The following is a 23,890-nucleotide window of genomic DNA, read 5'->3' as shown; positions in this document are numbered from 1 at the left end:
TGTAACATTCATCCTACTTCATGTGTGCAGTTCAGTTGACATAATTTTCCTTTTTTATTTGTTCTGAACTGCCACACATAAACACTAAGTATAAGGATTAACTTTCTCTTTAAGAAATGATTATGTATGTTTTCCCCAATCAGAATTCGCTCCATTTAATATTCTACCTAGTAGCACTAACAGTGCTTTTCTGTGCCTTCAGTTTGGGTTTAATTCTTTTTCAAGCTTTTCTACCCTTCGGCATATTTCGTGAACAAAGACTAACTTACAATCTTGTGATGTCTCTTTCTGGAACACCCAAGAAGTGGGGATTTACAAAAGTTTCCAAAGCCAGAAAATCCTGCCCCCCAAGATCCTCCCCACCAGGACTAAGTTGTTGCCATCCAGGCTGCCTTCAAAGAACCAAATGCAGGTCCCATGTCTGCAGGGGCCCAAAACTAATACTAAAGACAGACCTTTGGGATAATACTGACTTCTTTGAAATTGCTTAAAATTTAAAAAGGAAAAACCACAGTAGTGATATAGTTTAGAAAATGAGTCTGTGGACAAGTTGTACGACTTACTGTCAGTAACCATAAAGGATTTTGCACAAACACACCCTCACTCCCTTTCTTCTGCTATTTCTCGGATCTTCCAGCAGGTGTCACTATAATCACAGAACAAACATTCCACAGGATGGTATGTAACTTTATTTTTCTACCATAATAATTTAAAGTATTTACACACTGCACACTCACTGTTTTACACAGATACTTATTCATATACCTATGAACCACATCTAAAGGTTTCTTTGCAAAGACTCCACACACTGTAGGAGTTTCCAAGCATAACAAAGAGAAGGACAAAAAAACGTTTCGAGTATTTTAAAGACAGCCACGTGGAGCATCTGTGAAAACCAGTGTTTTCCCACAAGTTTAAGCTCCCCCAGAAGACGTCTGAACAGCTACATCCTACCTATGTGTTAGTATGACCCGACACTCTTCTGGTTAAGGAGGATTTCAAAAACCAACATGTGCAAGTAGCATTTTCTTTAGACATTCTACGAAAGAAATTGGAGAAAATAAACCAGGCCCTTCTCTAGAGAAATACCTGTATTTCTGAAACAGTTATCTGTGGGGAGGACCTCAGTGTCATACAGAGATACTGACTATAAAGGGAGAACAGCTAAATACACTGGTACTAATAATAGTGATGTAGGATGCTTTTAAGCATCCTTTCCAGGTAAATGATATGGCAAAACAACCCAATTTTCTTTTCTCAACTATTAGCAGAGGTGGTTGTTTTGCTTTCCCTGAAAAGGACAAAGGTATGTTAATCATATACACTCTAAACCCAGATACTGTAGAAAACTTCTACTGTTTTTACTTCACTTTTAGACTATTTGCACAAAAATAGTGGTTAGAAGTACCCTAAATATTTTTCCTTCATTCTACTCAATTACGTAACAAAATTACTAGCTAACTATAGCTTCTAACCTGGCACACGATTCTGTAAGTGAACAAAAGAAGTCACGGTTCAGAGCTGATGGTAGGTAGGCCCCCGGTCCAGCTCTTATACAAGGATAACAGGTTTGGGTTTCAACTCTCTGTAAGCAGGATGCCTTCATGATTTTCCCAGACTGGCCAAGATTATTCTCTCATATACCAGAAGATGGTCGAGAGGAGGCTTGCCACCTCTGGATGAACCCACATCTCCATCCTGTGATGGATAGATCAGTTCACGGAGAAATAGAACTTCACGAAATGACATCCTCTTTCCTGCCAGTCTGGGCCTCTGGCAGTGCCACTCATCAACAGGACACGGCAAAAGGAAGAAATTACCTGGCCAACTAAAACTAAGCACAATCTTGACCCAAATTGCTGTGAAATTTAAAGTTCACTAACTTTTGTTTGCATTTATGTAAATGATTAGGGTAAAGTATAAATATTACCACTAATTCTTGGAACCATACATTTATATTTTAGATGTAACAATATAAACCTACCTATCCTGGAGTTCATGTTCTTAGTTACTGTTCTTGCCTTTTGTTGGTGGTGTTCTCCTTTTGCAAGAGGTGCCAACAATGGAATTGTAGAGGCAAGGAGTTTCTCAGGTAGCTTGGTGAAATTACTATAAAGTAAAATGACTAAATAATAGTCACCTACAGATGTTAAGAGGGAGAGTTATCTGATTAAATGGAGAGGCCACCTGGGGTGCAATACTGCCCAGTGCAAATGTCTGGACTAACCAGCACCCAGAGTTAGCTACATACAGTCAGGCCAAGGAAGCGCTTCTGCCACGAGCACCCTAGTCCACTCCATTATGCACACAGATGTGTCAAAGACTGTGAGGAAGACCTCAGTGTGGGGGGCAAGGAAGAGGAGAACTTTGTGATGGGATCTGGGCCTTGATATTAAAGAAAGAATCTAACAAACCCCAGTCCCTGGGATCCTAAAGTGAGACTGAGGAGGGCTTACTGGGTGTGAACACAGGGGGCAGTGTGTTTCCGAGCCCAAACAGCCGAGGAAGAGAAGGCTGAGAATGCGGGCTTGTACAAATTAGAGATAAGAGCAAGGCATGAGCACTGAATTTATGTTTTTGCGTTTTGTTCGTTCAATGTAGAATAGAGTTAAAAGAGGGAAAAGCTGCAGTTTAAACAAGGACACGGGATGACAAAAGTCTGAGAGCTGCCGGGGCCTAGCAAGATGCCTGGTATTTATCTATGAAATTGTCATCACTAGCCCCTTCTGACCTATAAAAACAGCAGTTTTCATTCAACCTACCATACTATGAGTGCTCAGATATAACAATCCTAGTTAATAAGAACTGCACTAACATTCTCCCCACCCTCTGAAAAAGTGACAGCTGTAAAAGAGGGAGAGGGCGTCCTAGAATCAGTGTTGAACAGCCAAAAGCACCTGGAGGGGGGTTAACTGTCCTTCCACATCGCGTGAGGGCAGAAGAAGAGGGTAAGGACCTGGTTCAAAGGAACGAGGCAGCTGCGCCAGGAGGCGGCAGGTGAAAGCTGCGTGCGCGGGATGAGCAGCAGTGGGAAAGGACGGGAGGGCGCAGCCAGGAAGAGCTACAAACGACGTCGCCGGTCATCTTCAAAGGGAACGCTGCGTACGGTGTCTGTGCACGTGTACTATATACATACTAACCAGGTACACACATAAATATTTAATATATAAAAAATAAAGTGCTTTCTAACACGTCCCCAGGCAGGGACATTATAAAACATTTCACAAAACTGCAAAACAAAATCGATACAATCAAAGAACACTACATCCAACAGACGTGAAAACAGTCAAACACAATATGTACAATCAGGTGGGTGTCCCAGGACAAACATCCTGTCATATACATGGTATATACATATATACTCTTTTACTCAATATATTATGACAATATATATTTTAAAATTTTGTTATAGACAAAAACAGAAACAAAACAAAAGACAACCCCTACAAAAACACGATAAGGATGGAGCACGCGAGGCCTAGACTGACAGACAAATGGCTGTCTCCACGGGGAGTCCCGCGGCCACTGCTTGGGAAAATGTGCCAGCGTTCCTTCCTGGGGTGCAGTGCCGCCACGTCTTCCAAGGCACTGTGGGCTGCGGCGGTGAAGTTGGCATCCCCCGTGGTGAGCAGGTCAAAGACACAGGACTGGAAATAGATGTCCTTCATTGGCATCTTCTCGTGGCATTGAGCGTTAGCAGTCTCCAGTGTGTAGCCAGGCCAGGCCTGGGCCGAGGACGTGTGAGGCAGGCTGTGCCCCAGGATGGGAGACACCTGGCCCTGCCCGTCATCAATGCGCTCGCTCAGGGGGCAGCCGTTCACACACAGCTGCAGGTCCTGGCTCTCCTCGTAGGACATGGCCAGGTCTTCAGGCATGCGGACGGCGAGGGTCAGGTAGCGACCCAGCTGCCGCACGAACACCGTGGTCCCTATGTAGCGAGCGTGCATCTCCACGTAGCGGCCGCTCTCCCTCTCCACGATACGCAGGCTCTTGGTGTCGCCGTCCCCTCCGCTGGTGCTGCCATCCACAAAGGCAGCTGGCAGGTCATCTGTCACAGCTTGGTATACTTTCTGATCTGTACACTCGCGGTGGGCTTTGAAGATGATGGTGATCTGTGGGAAGGAACGTGTACAAAGTTTAACACGATGGGAGGGATACAGGACGGTGCATCCTTGTGTGGCAAGAGCTGCTCTCCATTCTGGAGTTGAATGGCTAGAGACAGAATCTCCAGACTAGGCCTCTTTGCTTCTGCCTTGCAAGTGAATGGTGTCGCTGTTAGGGGAACTTTTTAAAGTCCTATGTATTTGGAATGATAATTTAACACAGATCTGGGGAATGTGCCTCAGGAAAAAATTTTCATTTTCCTAAGACATAACAATGCTGTTGTTGGGATACAGGCAATTTTTATTGGTAATTTATATCTTGTCTCTTCCAAAAACAGGTGAGCTGTGGTAGAGCTCTGAGAAAAAAAGATTCCGTTCTCAGTTATGCAGAAGCTCTAAGTGGCTTAATTAACAATAAACCTACCAGAACTTTGATTTCTAAAAAGTTTCTCCCTTGGACCCTAAAACCATATCCCATGACTCATCACTACAAACTTACTTATAAACACTGAGGGAGGAAATGGAAAGCTGAGGAGGGGGCCATCCCAGCAACAGCTACCAATCATGTGCCTCAGGAAAGATTTCTCTTAAGTCCCTTAATCAAATGTTTCACATGACTGGCTAATCGCTGTGACAGCAAACTCACTTAGCAAATGCAGCTCCCAAGCACTGGCAGGGACTAAATACCCTAAACCTAGTTACAGCAAATGTTTCCCCCAAACAGCACGACGGCCCTTCGACTTCTCAGAAATCTGTTCCCCAGTCAACTCTCAACCCTCCAAGTTAAGCAGACAATTCATGGAGAAAAAACTACCGATAATACAAAAGCTTCCCTTTAGTGAACCGATTTTATTTCCTTCATTAGAACAATTATTTAAAAAAATGAACTTTGAGCACCTCTGTCTCCAACATCCTCAACATCTCTGCCGCAGGGGATGGAAGGAAGATGACGAGGAAGAGACAGGGCCTTCTGGGTCACACAGGTGGGAAAACGGTCCCCAAGGGGAAAAAAGACTATGCTTTGAGATCTGAGTTATTGTCAATAACTGAGGTAACAGCTTATTATTCTTTTTTTTTTTCAGAGAACTATTTTATTTTAAATTAATTTTTACTGGAGTATAGTTACTTTACAATGTTGTGTTAGCTTCTACTGCACAGCAAAACGAATCAGCCATACATACACACCTATCCCTCCCCTTTTGGACTTCCCTCCCATTTAGGTCACCACAGTGCATTAAGTAGAGTTCCCTGTGCTGTACAGTACGTTCCCATCAGTTTTCTATTTTATACATAGCATCAGTAGTATATATGTGTCAATCCCAATTATTCTTTCTTCTTGAAGAAAAAAAAAAGTATCAGGTGACTTCAGTCAAGGAGGGAGGTACACAAGCCAAACACTCTACAGATTACTCTGGATGGAGGGAACCTTCCACCTCCTGCAAGGGGACTAATCAAAACAATAGACCCTTGTTAAAAAGGCCATGCCGGCCCCCTCCCCACCCCGCTCTCTACAAGTCCTCACCACCACCCTCAAGTTTATGTCTGAAGGGCTTTTTCCCCAGCCCGGCCAGCATTTGCTCACACTATTTAATTCCACATGTTACCACCAGTGTTACCTGACTGGAATTTTCCAGCCATTTCATTTCACTTCAGCCAGTTATAAAGCCAGATCTGAACCAGCTGCACTGTAGCAACTGGTTAAATTCATATCCGTTGTTTGCAGCTGCAACTAAAAGCCAGACAATGCACTAAGAAAATGCTTGGTTTTCTCCCTTCCTAATTACCCTGAGCCACAACTTAATTTCATGACCAGCCTTCTCACATTTCAACACCTTCCTAACAACCTGAAGGAGGTGTACCAGAGACGATTTCAGGAAATTTGTTGTGCATCCAACCATATGACCTTCCAGAGCGAGTGGGATTTTGAGCTAGATATCTAATGGGACTATAAAATAGATTTATTTGGTGGCTCTAAAGACAGTTTGACAAGTGCTTTTTTAAGGCAAGCTGGGATCCCCTGGAGGTGAAAAAGATTTAGTCAAGTAAATTCTGCACCTGAAAGAGTTGAAAGTTAATACAGACGGCTACAATAAGAGTAATAGACACTTCATACAGCCACACTCCTCATTTTCAACTAGAACATCCACACTCAAAGAGTAAATGAACTCTTCTACAACAGCTAGGCCATTTGTCCTTCCAGTCTAACAAACCTCAAATTTAAACCAACTTGGCATTATCTGCAAGAATTAAGTACCTTTTAGTGCACCTTAGGAAAAACACAGAGGAATTAGTTTTGTTGGGACAACACACCAGAGAGATCCAATTCCAAACAAGTTTCCAAAAAAGGCAAGCAAGGGTCCATATTAAGATGAGTGGAATAGTTCCAGCTCTCACCAAGTCCACCAATTCCAACTCAGGAGTCATTTCAAACACTCTCACGTTATTGTCCTCTGCTATGCCTGTGACACTGACAGTAACTCCTATACTTCTAGAAGATCAAGTAAAACTTAAAGCTTGACCTCTGCATACTATCTACACTTACAAAATATTCCAGTTTACCTAATGGATTTTTGTCCAATTTCCTAGGAGTGATTTTCTCTAGGAGACAACGAAGCTGGTATTTCTCTTGTTGTTCCTCCTTTAGGTGAAATAATTCACACGGAGCATATGTATAGAATTAGCCCTTGAATCAAGATGCTGAGGGTAATGAAGCAACCTCAAAGCATGAGAGAGGTTTCCTGAGTGGTCCTCTGTAGTTTAAGGAGGTACTGAAGAGATACCTAGAGATATAATCAATGTAGTAGAAAACACTAGGTAACAGTTTCACGTGACTTAAGTTTTGTAATGTAATTTCATTCCTCATACAATTAATTACAACTCGAGGTCTTAAAAAAGCAGGCTCTCAGCCATGAAGGGCCAGAAATTCATTTTCAGATTCTGTCTCCCTCTTCAGAAAAAAAACCCAAAATTTATTCACTCTCAATAATTCTTACTTTAAAAACACTCAAAATTTAATTGGAATGTTTGGTAATTCCACACGTTTTATATTTCCAACTAGCAGCTGTCAGAGGGTAAAAACAGGACATTCAAAATTGTATTCTAAAGCTCTCAAACAGATAATTTAAAAACACCAGCTATGCTGCTTACTTTCCCCCCTCTATGAACTGATCCATATGCTGTAATAACTCAATTTGGCACAGCTGTTCTATGCCACACCATTTATTATTGATGGATGGCATTTCTGTGCATTTAAAACACCAGTGCCTTTTGTTAAACCTCCCCTGCCCAGCCCCTCCCAACCCTCACCTCAGACAAACTACTCCAGTCCCCTCATTCATTTTTAATGTTTCATTCCCTGAGATCTTTACCACCCAACGGGTCTCTTAGGAAGAGCAAGACAGCAGCTACAAATCAACCTTTCCACACGAGTAAGGCAATAAGGATTTAAGGTTTGCTGTGAAATACCAACATTTAGAGGCAGCTGCCTCTCCTTTCCACCAGGAAAATAAAAAAAAATTAAATGAGAACGACACAGCCCAGAGAACCAGGCATTGCCTTGGCAATGCACAGACAGAGCTTCCCCAGGCTCAACAGCCTTGCAAAGTGCTGCACAGAAGTTTTCAAACAGTAGAATTCCCCACAGGCTGTGCACTTAACTATTTGTGCTTATTGTATTTTGGAAGAAACATTTATTGGTGTTTAATCAGGCCATCTGGCACTGCAAGTGCAGGACCTTACTAGATTTCTCTAATACCAGAACTGGGCTTTAAGATCAAGGGACTCCATCTCTTGGATTAAGATGGGCCCGCAAACCAAACTGAAAGTCACAGAAATCAGCCTGGAACATAGAGAAACAATTTTGATATGTACCTAATTAAGATTCTGCTTGTGTTAAGGAACCTAAAATTAATTTTATTTCATATAATTAGCTGATATGTCTACTTCCTCAGATCCTCTGGGTGCAATTATAGGTTGAAAAAACAGGCGACTATGGGAGAATTAAGAGAATGCTGTGCCCATAGCCCCTTTGCTCTTACCAGATCAGTGGAGTACAGCCTCTACACTCAGTCCTCAAGGCTGAGCAAAACAAGAAACCATTCCAACAAGAGTGCATGCTTCAAAGAAATAAATACACGTGCTCTATCTCCAACTCTAAAACACATAATCTTAACTTCAGAGGGTCAGTTTTTCTAAACGTTGAGAAGTCTGAGCCTAGGAAGCTCTGAAGCACCATAAGGAAGTATCTCGGCTGGACTGGGGAGAACTCTGGATCTCTCTCCCTTTTGTGGAGCAGGAAACAAAAGCATATTCATCTAGAATAACTTTCTGTTTGAACAGTTTCATACAAAACCTAGGAGAGTATCTGTACCATACTTAAGGGGAAAATGTTGCATTGGTTAATAACTGATGTCATTGATAATTTTTCTGAAAAACTAAGAAAAAAAATCTGCCAGGAAGGTGTGAACTCGATGAACCGAATGTAATTTTACCATTGCGACTCAGCCTACATATCAGCTATCTACCTATAGGAAATCTGAACTTAAGATCTACAAGAGTATAGTTTCTTAAGTAATTTCACTGGACTAGGACAAGATACTAACAGGAAGACAGTAGTACATGTGTTTAAGAGGAGGGTGGCAGGTTAAAAATCTTACTCTAGACTACTTTTAAGTCCTGAATGAGACTATAAACATCTCCTACCTTCTAAGGATATGAAAATAGGTTTCTCTATGCTCATGAGTCTCTTTCCACAGAGCTCTGTTCTAGGAGCATTTACAGGATTCCAGAGAAACGGAATGGATCAGACGTATTTATTCTTCAGTGTTGCCCTAGGTAATACATGCAGGAACAAGGGCTGCCTTGGCTGCTGGAGGGGTTCTTGGCAGCAGATGGAGAAAGAAGAAACCAAACCAGAGGGAAAGGACACCCACAGTTGAGGCTGCTAGGGTGGTCCAGGGGAGAAGCATTAAGCTCAGTGGCTGGAAAGAGCATGTGAGAGAGAAAGGGAAGCAGGCCCAGGAATGACACATAAAAGGGACAGGCAAAAAAAATGTCGACTTCCAAAGAGCAATTTCTGTACACTTAAAACAAGGAAGGCTGGAAGTAGAAATAGGCTCAGAGACAGGGAAACTGGCCAGCTTCCTTGTACAGACCAGAGCTGAGTTTGGGGAGGAAAGCCTCTCTCTGGTCCTCACAGTCTTGGCACTCAGAGAACTCCAAAGGGAACTTCTTGTTCGTTTGTTGTGTTCGGACTTTGCATTGAGGAGGCCAGCAAATGTAGGAACTCACTATGCTTCTAGATGCGAAGTTAGATATGTGTGGACAGTATTACAGGCCAAGGCTGCCACTGTGCTTTAGACCAGAGGCTAAAAATATTCTGAAAGGTGACAGCCAGGGCCAGAGGCAGTAACTCTAGGGGCAGGAATCTGCCCTAGCAGGTCTTGCTTTCAGGGATCTCCCTCTTAATTGTGGGGGGGGGGGGGGGGAGGGAGCGGGGGATGGGCACAGGGCCACAGATCCCCAGGCTCTAGCAGGACCTCGGGCAAATGCTCTGGGCCTAGGTTCAGCACAGCTGTTTCCCAAACCAATGGGGATTAGGAAATCACAGCCTCACTGATTATTTTTCAGTTTTGGTGATTTAAAAAGCAAAAGGGCTTGAAGGTCTCCACAATACACTCACACTCTGTCACTTGTAGGTTCAATTTCAGGTTCCCAGGGCTATTAAAAAAAAAAGCAGGGGCTTCCCTGGTGGCGCAGTGGTTGAGAATCTGCCTGCCAATGCAGGGGACACGGGTTCGAGCCCTGGTCTGGGAAGATCCCACGTGCCACAACTACTGAGCCTGCGCGTCTGGAGCCTGTGCTCCGCAACAAGAGAGGCCGCGACAGTGACAGGCCCGCGCACCGCAATGAAGAGTGGCCCCCGCTCGCCACAACTAGAGAAAGCCCTCGCACAGAAATGAAGACCCAACACAGCCAAAAATAAATAAATAAATAAATAATTTTGAAAAAAAAAAAGAAAAGCAAAGCCCAGGAACGAGGTGGTTAGAGGGAGTGACCATATATTCCAAGAAGCCAGTTAACTGGAAAGTTACAAAACAATATCCTTCTGTCTTCATTTTCCTGAGGCAGGGAGAGGGGAAAGCATGGACACCACATAAATGCACATGTGTGCTTACGTGTGTACTCACACACACCTTTAGACGGAAAGATTAAACCCTGACCCCCTTTTCAGGAGCACATGCAGAGTAGATGGGAAGTTAGTATTTAAATGCTGTCACATCAATTCTATCCACAGTGTGCATACTAAGTTCCAACACTGAAAGAACCCCACCAGCAGTAGCAAAGGTACTTTGGGCTCCAACTCTTAAAATAACCAGCTAACTGGGACATACAGAGCTCCTCTCTCCACAGACCCAATTTCACCTGAAGTTCTTTCTAGACCCAACAGCATCATGTTTTCACAAGGCTCTCCAGCTAAATTCTGCATCTTAGATGGGTGCTGCTATTCTTGTTAGTTATTACTTACTGACAAGCTGAGCAGTTTAAGAAGTCCTGAAGTTACCCCACCCATGAGAACACAAAATTCAAAACAGTGGAAGAGCAAGTTCTACTACAGTCAAAACAAATAAAGACAAAATGGGTAAGGTAGCATTTTTCATTGTTCAACACTGTAGGTAACTATCCCACATTCCGCACAGGCAGAAACTGTTTGGTTAGCATTAATTGAAGCCAACAAAAAAAGTACCAACCATCCAATGTTTCCTTCTTGCCCCTTCCTCTCAAAATGTTAACTCAAAAGAAAATTTAACAGGGCAGAGAGAAACATTTGGAAATGTGACAGAAAAACAAGTTCTAACTCTCAGCTGTGCATCAGACTTGGCCTCCTGCCTCTGGTTTAAACTATGGAGGAGTGTGGATTTGTTTTAAAGGAGTAGAGGCCCACAGCACTCGCATGGAATCCTGGCTGGCTCAGGCAGGCGTTGGGTTAATTTCACTTATAAATGGGGGATTACGAAGGTCCTTTTTGTCCTTCCAAACCACATCTGGGACAGAGGGAGTGGCACAGAGAGATTCAAAATATAAAACTGACAAGATACACAGACACAAATTTTATACATTTTTAGACAGTTTCCACTAACATCTTCCGTGTTTCTTCATTCTATTCCAGAGAATAGAAAGATGATAAAAGACTCATTACCCAGAGTACATGAATCTGTATGAACTATATAAAGGTGTATCTTGTTTGGAAAGTACAGCATAAAGAATAACCAAGGCAGGCCCATTTTCACCTTACAAAATGATCTTTCACACTTACAGATACATCATGGAGCTAATAATTCCTCCTTCTTTTCCTGATGCCTTTGCCGACATATACTTTTACCTCCAGGCAATCTGTTGAAGTTTCATATAGTTCTATGAAGCAAAGTTGAATAGTTTCTGGGCTTGAGACCTTACAATCCAATACAAACGAGAGCTATGCAGGAAACCAGAAAAGGACAAATAGGAATACTACTACCTGGAATTATATCTGATTTCTGCTTTTCTAAAAACTATTCTTTAATGTTTCAATATTATCTCTACAATAAATAAATTCAGGGAGGATAAGGTTATCTAAGACATGTTTTCATGTGTCTTAAAGATGAGATGGAACCCTGAAAAAAATGAATTTAACTAAGAACTGGTGACACTGATGGTCAAATTCCCTAGAAAGCTTTCTGGTATTAAATCAAAGATCAACAACCTTTCAACAGTGGCAGCCAGGGTTCTAGAGCCTGCTAGGGTATACAGGAGTGAGGAGACCTGGGTGCAGGTGAGGGGCCACCTGAACAGTGGGAGGTGAAAAGGGAGACTGTGACAAATCCTAGGAGTAAGAACACTGACCTGTGATGGTGACCAGCAGGGACAGTCAGGCCCTGGGTACAGCAGCCCATCTCTCTGGCCCAACCTCCTGGTCCTTCCTGACACCCGAGACAACTCGCAGCACTTGGAACCAGCTTATAATGTGGGCCAGCAATGTTCTAAAAAGAAACCCTGAAAATGGCTTTTTTTTCCCCCCAACACAAACCCCACAATTCTCCGCTGACTGCTGCAAAGTTTAGTTATGTGCTTAGACTGAGGCAGAGACGACATTCACCTCTGCATCTCCCATACACAATAGGCCCTTTAATGCTTGGTGTTTCAAATGCAGCACCACATTATACATTTTATCAGAGAAATGAATATAGTATACGAGCTGGGAGCTACAACTGCAAACTTCTTTCCCATCTGTTCTGCAATATGCCTCAAATGGTGTTACAACCTTTTTTTTTTTTTTTTTTTTTTAGCATTTCTGCAAAACAAGGAGGACCACGACAAGATGCAAATCCTAAAAAGATGGCAAGAATTAGCTGCATAACAGATCATCATAACAAAACAAAGAGCAATCTCAGATTTTAAGGATTAGTTACAATGTATCTGCAAGACAGCTTGTGCTCTCTGGAAGGAAAGGGCTCTATATTCTCAAAGAAACTGCCACGTGTCCCTTCTGTAACAATGTTGCATGTAAGCACAGTGTCCATGTATTCAAAACACAAACCGGCAGATGGAAGGATGAGGCATCTTCCTTAGTCCACAAAAATAAGAACGATCACCACTGTGTAGCTCACATTGTCTCCATAAAGATACTAAAAACTGGTTACAAAAACTTGGCTACAAAAAAATGTACTAGGCCTAGAGTCAAGAGAGGACAGATTTCCAAACCTTGATCCAAAGATATGCCTGAAAAAGACAGTGGAAAGCCTTTGCAATGCAGGCGCGTCTGGCTCTGATTTTGTAACCAACAGAGAATGACCCAGAACATTGGTTTACATGCCCATTTGGTTGTCGAACAACAGTTCATGCTAAGGGGCATCAGAAAGGAGCACAGGATCCAATCATGCTCTAGGACCCTACAAGTGAAGAGTATTTTATCATCAGGGAACACCTTGGGTTATACAGTTTGATGAAGATAGTAAGCAAGAATGGGTCAAAGGGACTAAGTCTTCCTGTATCTCTAGTATCATCAACCAGTGGAAGTTTTCAGGAAATTTCCCAGAAAGTAACTAGAGTTCGAGACTTAGGGATAATTATGGACTTTCAAGACAGGGTCTCTTACCATGCTTTGGATAGGCACTGAAAGCTACTGCCCATGGGGTCACTGGGAGCTGGTGGCCCATGGCAGCAGCAAGAATTTACAAGGCACCTCAGAGTACCCATTCACCTGGCCAACAGCCACCTGGCTTGGTCAAGCACAAAGAACACACCTCTTCCCCAAAGTCAAACTGCCTGAAGGTAAACCACCTTCTCTCACTAAAGGATGAAGTACAGAAAAATCTGAAGATCTATAAAAGGACCTGCTGTCAACTCAATCTCCCCTCCTACTTGCAGTTTTGTTTCACTGAGTTTGAAGAACAGCATACAAAAGCTAGAGTGATGAGAAACGACATGATTACGTTAAAACAAAAGGAAAAACAAAGCAAAGGTATACCAATTATTTGCACAGAATAATTTTTAAAAATATTGCCATTGTTTAGGTGTGTAATAAATTCATCCTTGAAATTTTTTGGAAAAGGAATCATTTTAAATGCACCTGAGAGATTGGTGCTTTTAATACATGTTACTAGGAATACATTTGTAAAGTGCAGAATCCTTTCATAAAATAATTTATACCAAAATCACCTTCTGTAATCATGGCATATACAATTCCTTATTAAATCCACATAAACAGGGATACATAGTTACACAGAATGAAGTAAAAAGGAGTTGAGACTGAGAGGCTGGCAAAGAGAATGTGGAAGAGAAGGTACAGAAGCCCAGCATCCCCACAGATGACCTGGTTATTTACCTGTGTGAGGCCCAGGAGAGATACTGGCATTGTGTCCCCTCCCCACCCCCAGCCCAAAACAGAAAATGCTTTTCTTCCCACGTAGCCAGCGCTGCCAGTTCTAAGACTGCCCCCTCTCTCATCTCTCTCCCGCAGAGTGCCTGCAGGCCAGAAGCTGCCCCTTACAGCCAAAGGTGTAGAAGGTGGCCCAGAGCTGACATGGATCTCAGCAGAGGTGTGCAGGTGTGCCAGGAACCCCGGCAGCCCCAGGGCGGGGAGAGACGAAAAAATAGCCCTGGTCTCCCCTTTAGGAACACATCTAGCTGGCAAGGTGGCCAACCATGCAGACTCCTGGGAAGGGATCCCTAACAGGCTGGTGGAGGGTACGACATAAACCCAGCGGCCCTGAGAAGGCATACCTGCACACAGCATGACCTACGTTTCCCAGGGAAGGGGGAGAGAAAGTAGACAAGGGAAGATGAGGCCAAACTGTCAAGGACTGCAGGTCTTGCTGCCCTACACTCACTGCTTGCCATGTGGATAAGGAAAAGTCTTAGCTAATAAATGACCCCTTGAGTATACGGGTGACTCTGTAGTTTAGATTTTTTCCCCCCCAAGCTTTGTCTTTTCGTGATGCGGTTTGAAACGTGGGTGTTTAGGGGCAGGTAGAGCTCACAAAGACAGCCTTGAAGATGACTTGCTTAAGAAGCCAGGTTACCAGGACTGAGTTGCCTTAGGGACTTCCCTGAACACTTCACTAGACCTGAGTCTAGTGCTTCAGTTTAGTGCTGAAGGTGGTGAAATGAATGTTTGCTTAAATACTATAATTTCGGCATCACAACCAGCCAGCCTCTATGATATGACATCATTGGTCAGTCTTTAAATCTAGTGACACTGAGCACATAGGTCATTAAAAATGCTTGACCACAGGATGACACAGTATCTGCAATGTGCAGTGCTGGGTTATCCAATAGCTGGTCTATGTATGTGTTTAAGGTCTCAGTAAAGCTGGACTCATATAAAAAATTCTTCTTAAAGGTTTTTTGAAAACAGTATTACAGTAGACATCAAGGAAAAAAAATTAGATCTTTTTTGGAACTTATTTCTTATGTACTTTTTTGTCTCATTGTTTTTATTTTTATTGCCATCATTTTTTCATTGCTTAGAATTTTTAAAAGGTTTTATTTTGGCCCTGGGTTGGTAAAAGGAAATTGCAGTGCAAAATTTTAGGCCTTTGTTTGGTTTCACCAGCAGAAGCCATACCAACATGGAGACAGGCCCTCAACAGTAACCTTCCAGATGCTTTTGGGGGCTTTGGAGAGAGTTACAAAAAGAAGAAGGAAAAAAACAACTACTAGAGGTCATAGAGTAATTTGTTGCTGAACAGCATGGTCACCAGATGTGGGGAAATACTTTCCAATAGTGCAATTAAAGACCAAACATTCTCACTGTCTGCTTGAATTTATGTTAGAAGATAATTTTTCCCCTCTCCTTTCTGGAATGGGTAAAATCTTTGATCCTTACCAAAGTGAGGGAGAAAACAAATTGTATTTATTTATTTGCTAAAAACTATGAGAGATTCAACCACAACTGAAACAGAATGATCTAAAGTACTTCAGTGTCGACTGTTCCATTTATATAATGTTAATACTCATAAGGTAACCAGTTGTCCCCAAATATTTTCAACATGATCAGTAAAAAGTATAAAATTTTGAAAGGTTGAACACCAAATAGAAGTGACATGTGACTGGATGGAAGGCTTGGAAAACAAAACTTTGGGCTTGTGAAAAGAAACAATATAGCTGACCCCTGAACAACAGGAGGATTAGGGGCAAAGACCCCTGTGCAGTTGAAAATTCACATGTAACTTTATAGCTGGCCCTCCGTATCGAGAGTTCTGCACCCAAGGATTCAACCAACCATGGATCGTGTAGTACTGTAGTATTTACTACTGGAAAAAAATCCACGTAAGTTGACTGGTGCAGTTCAAACCTATGTTGTTCAAGGGTCAACTGTATTTTCCCATGCACACAGCACTTATTAATCTCAAAAGTATTGTTTGAAGGATACCACTCCAAGCCCTCAATTATTTACACAATGATTTTGATGATTTTCTACATTCTTAATGGAACTGTCTTCTTGAATTTTCAGTGTTATGTCTTTCCAAAGACTATTCCCATGTTTTATATCCTATGACTGCAATAATGATGGATTTTTTGCCCATGGCTTGTCTTATGACTTCATAATTACATTAACTTCATATAATAACATACAGCAAATACATATTTTAATATACAGATAGGAAAAATTATTTGCATACTTGTAAAACACAGAGGAAGAAAAGTTCGAGATATAAGGTTTGGAAAGGCAAGCTTGGGCTTTATTGGGAGTTGAAGTGTAAATAGTTTTAAGTTCCCCTAAGATGTCTAGACTAATGTAATAGTCTTCTTTGTTCAGAGCAATGACTTCTAATCTTAGATTTGTGACACCCCCGGGGTGTCTCCATACACCTCTGGAGGTGCTGTAAAATTCCCTCCACAAAATGTCAAGTAAAATAATTTAAATTCACTTAATAACTATGCCACATATGTTTGGAGGCAAGGGAGGTGTCCTGGAATCAAAAGAACAGTCGTAAGTATTATAAAAGCTTGTTCCCTGTCAATTATATTTTAGTCTAAACCAATTGATGAAAAGATAAACAAAGGAAATCAAGCAAGATGAGAAAACCTGTATGTGTGATTTTGTGGTTGGAGCAGACAGTGAAGGAGCTGCTTACTTGGGACACTATTTTCATGGACAACCCTTTTTGACGGCTTTATTTATTAACACCTGAATTAGCTCAGACTGGCAACTGGAAAGCCATTCATAGCTCCTCTCCACCTACTTGCACTAAGACACTGGTGCCTTAAAATTGGCTTAGAGCATCTCTATTCAGTATTAGTTTCTTTAAAACAAACAAACAAACAAACAACAACTACAGACACTGGCAGCTAGACAGGGTAAGCTTAACTTAACTATGTCAGTTTTCCCCTCAGGCTGACTTACATTTTTATCCTGAGATTACATGGGGTTATATATCACTGCTCTGCAATATCCAATTCTTAACTTCCTTGGTCACCACTAGGTTAGGAACTAAAACACCACTGTGGGCTTGCCACTGAGAAGCTGGCTTATAGCCATTACATTTTACTATAGCTTCCAAGTTCCCAATAAAATTTCCTGATGGGTTACTGCCTCTGGCTTCACAGTGTTCTTTATTCAGAACACCCATTTCAGTCATCTGATAAATCTGAACATGGATTTCTTCAAGAGCCACACACATCTGCACTTAAAAATGACACCACTGAAAAAAAAAGAACTTTTTTTTTCATTAAACAGGCCTGCCTTTTCCCTAGAGAACCCAACTTCAATGTTTACTTTTTATTTTTCATATCACTGCCTATTTAAATTTAGACCCACATTTTACATAAGCCCTAGAATTCCACTGAGAGATTCTTTTACCAAGTAATTTTCATTTAATCCTTCATCCACCCTGCGTGCCAAGATGACCAAGAGAAGCTCCTTTTAAACTAGGTCTTTTGTATCACACTTCAAAAGTTGTCTTAAGAATCAAACATCTGAAAGTTATAGGAAAGAAGAAAAAAGTACACTTGCCTTATCTGTAGCAGTAGCACTGGATCCAGGGACCACGGGCACATTCGTCACTTGAACTGAAAGATAATTATTATCTATGAGTGGCCAGGCCCCTTCCACTTTGCATGTCTGGAAGTGATCCTTGAAAGTTCTAAGGTGAGGATCTCCGAACAAGCCACAAAAAAGGTAATTGGGAGGGTTCTGGTCCCCTCCCCTGTGTTCTCTGGCTCCCGTGTGGCTATGATAGTTACAAGGGTCATGGGTCACTTCAGGGTTTGTGGAGGATGTGGGTCCGTCCTTAGAACAGTTCCTCTGGCTCATGAGGTCACTGATACCCAACACAGCAGAATGGTATACTAGGTTACCACGGCAGGCTTTTGAAGTTCGCTGGGTACAGCCGGCATAGGCACGCAGAGCCTTGCAAAACTCAGAGTCAAAGCCATCAATGGCAGAGTTCAGGTGTGAAGTCAGGGACACAAAGTCCGTGGTACATTTCTGGATTCGACATTGGGCTGGCTGTTGGCAGTCACCTATGAGAAAGAAGATAAGAACAAACATTTTTTAAATGCTTCACAACTTCCTGAGCTACATGAGAAAATAACATTCTCCTCTGGGAACTGTTTGTTCTATTTCATATACTCCTATTTTAAGCAGGCCTTCAGAAATAGGGTTGTATTGTGCTTCTTGGCCTCTCACAAAGTAAGCCACTGGGAGAAACACTGCATGCAGCTAGTTAACTTGAAACTAAAGCATGGGCCATTGTGAGTAAACAGGAGTCTAGCCCAGTGTTCTTAGGGTAAAATTACAAGGGAATGATAAATGAAATATTTTATCAACTTTGCTATTGTTTATAGATTTTGAGAAAGACGTCTTTGCTTTAAGACCAAGTCAAAGATATGAACTTCGTTTTGATTTTGAAAACTGCATAAGTAATTTGCTTTGGAAATCACTGTCTATGCACAAAACCACGAGTAAAGCCTGCACACCTCAGGGAGGGGAAACTCCTAAATTACAGCATGATTAGTTAAAATACCTTTACGCAATTCTACTATGGCTATAGGAAAAGAATATCAGGAAAAAATCCAGGTACTAAGTTATTCTGCATTTCTTGAGGAATGTTTATCAACAAATTGCATATACATTAACACTTAATCTCCTGGTTTCTATCAATACAAAGTGTAAATGTTCCCTTAAAAAAATGAAGTGATTGATTTGACCAAGCTAGGTATTCACTTATCCCATAACATCAATCACACTAGGATTCCAGCTCCTAAACAGTTCACCAGTAAAAGTACACTGCATCAAAAAGTACATAACACTGACAGGTGATCCCACCAACTATGTTTTTTCCCAGAAACAGAACCAGAGACAGAATTCTTAGAGTATATATAAACTACTTTTTCCCTAAATCAACAATTCACATAAACTTAATGATTTAAGTCAAGCTAAAATGAAGTAATGAAAAATCATGTGATTACTGCCCTACTATTTAAAAGTCAGTTTTCAAATTATGGTCTGCCCCTAGCTTCTCATATAAAAATTTGTAAAATCTCTCAAAGCACAAAAAACACAATGAACTGCCAATACTAGGTCAGTGGTGTGCACCAATCAGTTTAACACTATATTCCTTAAAATGGGAACACCAGAATTACTGAAAAGAAAAATAATTTTCTTTATCATCCACCTCAAATTTTATACAAATGAACTGTAACGTGTACTTGTATTACTTGCACATTCTTTATAGGTCTCTCAACCATGGAGGAACCTCAATGTCAAGTCTTAGGTTCCTCATATGAGAAATGAGTAGGTTGTTCTACAGTAAACTCTGTGATCTTTTCTAGGCATAAAGTATCTATTGTGGGGGGGAAATCAGTCAGTAGAGTATTATTAAATGTATAATTATGCAAGATTTAGGCATAACAAAACTTCAGGATAATATCAAGATTTAGTACTTTATCTGATAACCCTAATAATCATCTTAGAAAGATATTTTAATCTTTTCAGTAGTAAACTGCTTTTAAATCTGAATAAAATAGCCTGTAATGTCTGCTCATGGCATCAGCTGGGGAAACAAAGGGTAGGAAATGACAACCTCTTAAGGCACTTCCCCAACCATTCTTAAATTTCAAAAACCAAAAAGGGAAAAATATAGTCAAGACTGGATATTTGACTTAACACGAGTAAAAGAGAAGATTAAAATATTTTAATATTTTGGAGCTATGAATTTACAGCTATCACTAAATCGCACTTAAAAAAATCAAATACATATTTATGTGTTTGGTCCCTTTTATGTTTGCTCATTGATATTCCAAAGTTGATATTTATAGAATTCTTCTCTATAAAGTAGATCAAATCATTTTTCAACTATTTCTACTCAAAAAAGCAAAAATGTGAACAAAAAATACAACCAACCAACAACCCCCAAAATGGCATTAAAGCCATTTTACAGATGGGAAAATCAAGACAAAGGGACACTAAAGGCCTTGTCCTGGTTGGACTGTAAACAGCTAGTATGAAGCCCAGAGCATGGTGCCTTTCCTCAAATCCTGTTTTCATTCCTCCACATGTCACATCTCTACTAAATGCCTGATTCTCAAGACAGTACTTGATAGCTTAAAAAAAGACATAACTACAGTATCATTTCTTTTAAAATCAGCTTCACAGTAAGCAGTAAGCAAGAAAATAAAATATGGGCCAAGATCACTCAGTAATGAACAGTTCTTGGACAACATATAAATGACAGCACAAGAACTTTCTGCTAAACTTGCAGTGCCTATTCTTTTTTATGGCCTATAAAATCTAGCCAAGCATACACTTACTAATAATTATTTCAAATAGTCATAAAATATCAGAAGTAAGACCAGCATGGAAATGCAGATGCAATTGTTCAGAAAGGAAGAGAAAAGCAGAATTTAGATTCCCAGCTCCTTTTTTGTTCCTTTCCTTCCTCCCCCCTCCCTTTTTCATAGCAGGTGGGTGCTGATTCCTTTGAGAAATCTCACATAAAACAGCACTCCTTGGGTTCCTTTGTTTTGGATGAGGTTTCTAACAGACTTTTTGAATAGAGATGATGGGAGGGAGGAGGGCTAACTAGAGAGAAAGTGCATTTGGGTCAGCAGTTTCAGCCCCATCACAGGCTCCTGTATAATGACTAATTTGCAGCATACACCCAGAAACATCCAGGCTTCATGAATTTATAATGACAATGCACACTTTGCCTGTTATAGGCGGTAAAGTAAGCCTCCTGTCAAAATACCAAGACAATGCATAGCAGAAACAATTTCAAGGATGCAGCCAAGAAGGCCATGAAGTGTATGAGTAAGCAAGGAACTCCCATATTGGATCTCCATTCAGGAAGCGCAGAGGTTTGCTTAAGGAAAAAAAAAGTGAATAAAAGTATTCTTTTCATTTCCCAAGGGCAGAATTCAAAATCTGCAGCTACAGATCTATTTTTCAAATCAGATCATCTATGATGTGACAGTATTTTCATTCCGGTAAATGAAACTTACTAAGGGATTTGTGGGTCTATAGCTTTCATTAATGATCCAGACATAAAGACCTCACCATTCAAGACAGTTTCCTCAACGTCCGGACTGCACGTGTGAATCTGCAGCCCAATCACCAGTTTATAATAAAAGAAATCAGATATGCTGAAGTGAATTAAGTGAAATGCAGAGCCATATGGGGTGCAGAGGCAAATTATATGGATCCAGGCACAAAACATATGGTAGCCCATCTGCAAAGAGCACTCGGCTAGGATCCCTGCTCTGAGGAGAAACAACCCCTGCATTTCAATAGCACTGCTCTTCAAAGAAATCTCTCAAAAAGGAGCCCTCTTTTCTATAACCAGGTTAACTGCTCCATTCCAACAAGCTGTCCACAGATATCACTCACCACAGCAACTCTGGGTAGAATCTAATGGTGACTTCAGCGTGAGCACATTAGGATACTGAGAGGAGTTTCACATTCCAAGCTCTTGAACTAAGGCACCTTAATTTTCTAAACCTTTAAACCAACTTCTTAGGCCTTTCATGGGCCAGCGAAGAAATCTTCAAGGACCACATTCCAATCCTGTTATAGGACCCAATGGCAACTAAAGGAAACGATATCCAAGTAGTCAAGAGGGACCCAGTCCTGCCTACCACTTCAATTTCCATTTCAAGAAACCTACACTTTGACATTGTGGACACTTATTTTTTTCACACAAAACCCTCCTGAGTAGATTTTTTGACACGTCATAAAAAATTTTCCACGTAACCATAAGCAAACTGACTTTATTTTCTAAGGTTCTAAAGTCACTAATTTAAAACCTTAATCATTGTAAAACTTGCTATTTACACTCTCTATTAAGACCTCGGTCTGTTTCCACAAGTGACAGTGTTAAAATGCAGCTGTTATATCACAATGCAAAGTTACGCAAAGTAAATTAAGTCACCTCCTCAAATGCCACATTTTTTCCCCATTACTTAAAAGACCTCCTGGATTTTTAACACCGCTGCTATGACTTAGTAAATAAATAAAAATTACTCCGTATGGGTGGCATTAAAGTTCAGTATTCTCCAGATCAGAGCGTTGTGACTGCTGTCCTACAAATACAGGAAAAAAAGATCTCGAAGGAAAACCTACCTAATGCTCTAGGTGTTCTCAAACTAAAAGATAAATTACCTTTCAATTTGGTATTAAAAAAATTCTTTGTCTAGACCTGCTCCTAGAAGTGGTACTTATTTGTAAAGAAGGTCCTAGATTTTTTCCCCAGCTTTATTGAAATGTAACTCACATATAACATCGTGTTAATGAAACGATTTTAAAAAGAAAAGTAGGTTAAAACATGCTAATAGGCTCATCTTCGCTAAGCAGAACGAAGAAGGCTTCCTTCGCTGAGAACAGATTTCTCACCGCTGCTTCCACAGGGGACGCGCCAAACCTCCAGAAGGCAAGACATCTGTCAACCTCTCCTGGAACCCGAAAACACGCGGCTAGCCACAAAGCACGAGTTTTTCCAAAGAGGCTGAAAGCTGAATTAAAAGCAGCTTTCGCAAATATGAAAGAAGTCCCAGTTTAAAAAAGTTTAAGTTACTTCGAGGTTAACCCCCAGGTTTTCCAGCTCTGGTGAAAATCTTTCCATCTGGTGCGATTTCTTCGCCTCGTCGCCACCCCCAACTCCAGAGAAGCAGCACAAGGCTCCTAGTCACCCCACCGAGGAGGCGGCGGCGGCGGCGGAAACCTGATCCCAGCCTGACTTTCAGTAAACACCAATGCAGAGAGCAATAAAGCATCCGGAACATTTGTCTCGGGTGCGCAGCCCCCGCCCGCTACATCTTTGATAAGTGGCTGTTGGAGGGGAGATTTATCAACGGTCCGAGCAGAAGGCGGGGAAGGCGGGAGGGAGGGGAAGAGGCCCCTCCTCTGCGCCCCGGGCGCTCCGCTCGGTCGGCGGGTGTGTTCCTGCCGCCGCCCCGCGAGCCCAGCTAAGGTGCATGGCAGGGGCTGCTGAGGCCTTTCCCGTCGCGCCACGCCGCCTTCCGCCCCGGCAAGCGCCTACGGGACCGGGGGTGTCGGGGAACAAAGCACCCGGCCCTAGAGCTGGCTCCCCTCGCGCGCGCGCCTCATACCTGCGTGAAGCAGCCCGAGGCTGAGCAGCAACAGAAGCAGCAGCCCCAGGGGCGGCGGGCAGAGCCGGGGGCGGGGGCGCTGCTCAGCCCCGGCGGCAGCGGCGAGGGCGGCGGCGGCGGCGCAGGAAGATGCTGCTCTCAAGCCCATGCCCGTCCATGCAGGTCTCGTGGGCTCCGGCGAGGGCGGCGGCGCGGGCGCCGTGGCGGGTCCCGGGCCGTGGCTGCGGCATGGGCTGGAGGACGCGCCTCGCTTCCTCTTCTTCCTCCTTCAGGCCCGCGTCGGACACGAGCCGCCGCCACCGCCGCAGCGAGCAGTGCGCCGCGGGCGGAGCGAGTTGGCGGCGGCGGCAACAGGGCGCAGTGGCATCGTGGCGGCCGGAGACGGCGGCGGGCGGAGGGAGAAGGGGCGGGAGAGAAGACACAAAGACCGTGAGCGAGTGCGAGGCCCGGCCTGCAGCGCGCGGGCGCCCTGGCCGCGGCCAGCGTGGGCTCACCGGGCGTGGAGCGCGGGTGCGGACGAACAGGAGGAGCACCCAGCTCCTGCCAGCGCCCGCCGCCGGCCAAGATATCTTTGCGCGTCAGCCCAGCGCTCAATCAATCTCAGCCCCTCACTGCCGCCCCGCCCGCCCTACACCCGCCAATCCGAGTCGTCCCCACCCCGGCCTCGCCCCCTCCCTCTAGCTCCATTGGCTGAGAGGCGG

The 23,890-nt window shown here is 42.6% G+C and overlaps 1 protein-coding gene across 1 annotated transcript; it reads right to left on the bottom strand.

Annotated features, from left to right (window-relative positions):
- Nucleotides 1-3,265: 3,265 nt before the first annotated feature.
- Nucleotides 3,266-23,743, bottom strand: RGMB (repulsive guidance molecule BMP co-receptor b). Its single transcript, XM_061188016.1, has 3 exons — nucleotides 23,190-23,743; nucleotides 17,599-18,107; nucleotides 3,266-4,112 (listed from the first exon to the last, which is right to left on the bottom strand). Exons 1-3 carry the CDS (start codon nucleotides 23,335-23,337, stop codon nucleotides 3,444-3,446), a joined length of 1,326 nt encoding a protein of 441 aa, XP_061043999.1. The 5' UTR covers nucleotides 23,338-23,743; the 3' UTR covers nucleotides 3,266-3,443.
- Nucleotides 23,744-23,890: the final 147 nt, after the last annotated feature.

The sequence above is a fragment of the Eubalaena glacialis genome, chromosome 4, assembly GCF_028564815.1.
Source record: "Eubalaena glacialis isolate mEubGla1 chromosome 4, mEubGla1.1.hap2.+ XY, whole genome shotgun sequence".
Classification (NCBI taxonomy): Eukaryota; Metazoa; Chordata; class Mammalia; order Artiodactyla; family Balaenidae; genus Eubalaena; species Eubalaena glacialis.
The sequence above is the reverse complement of the archived record's forward strand: the minus strand, read 5'-3'. Positions and strand labels throughout refer to the sequence as shown.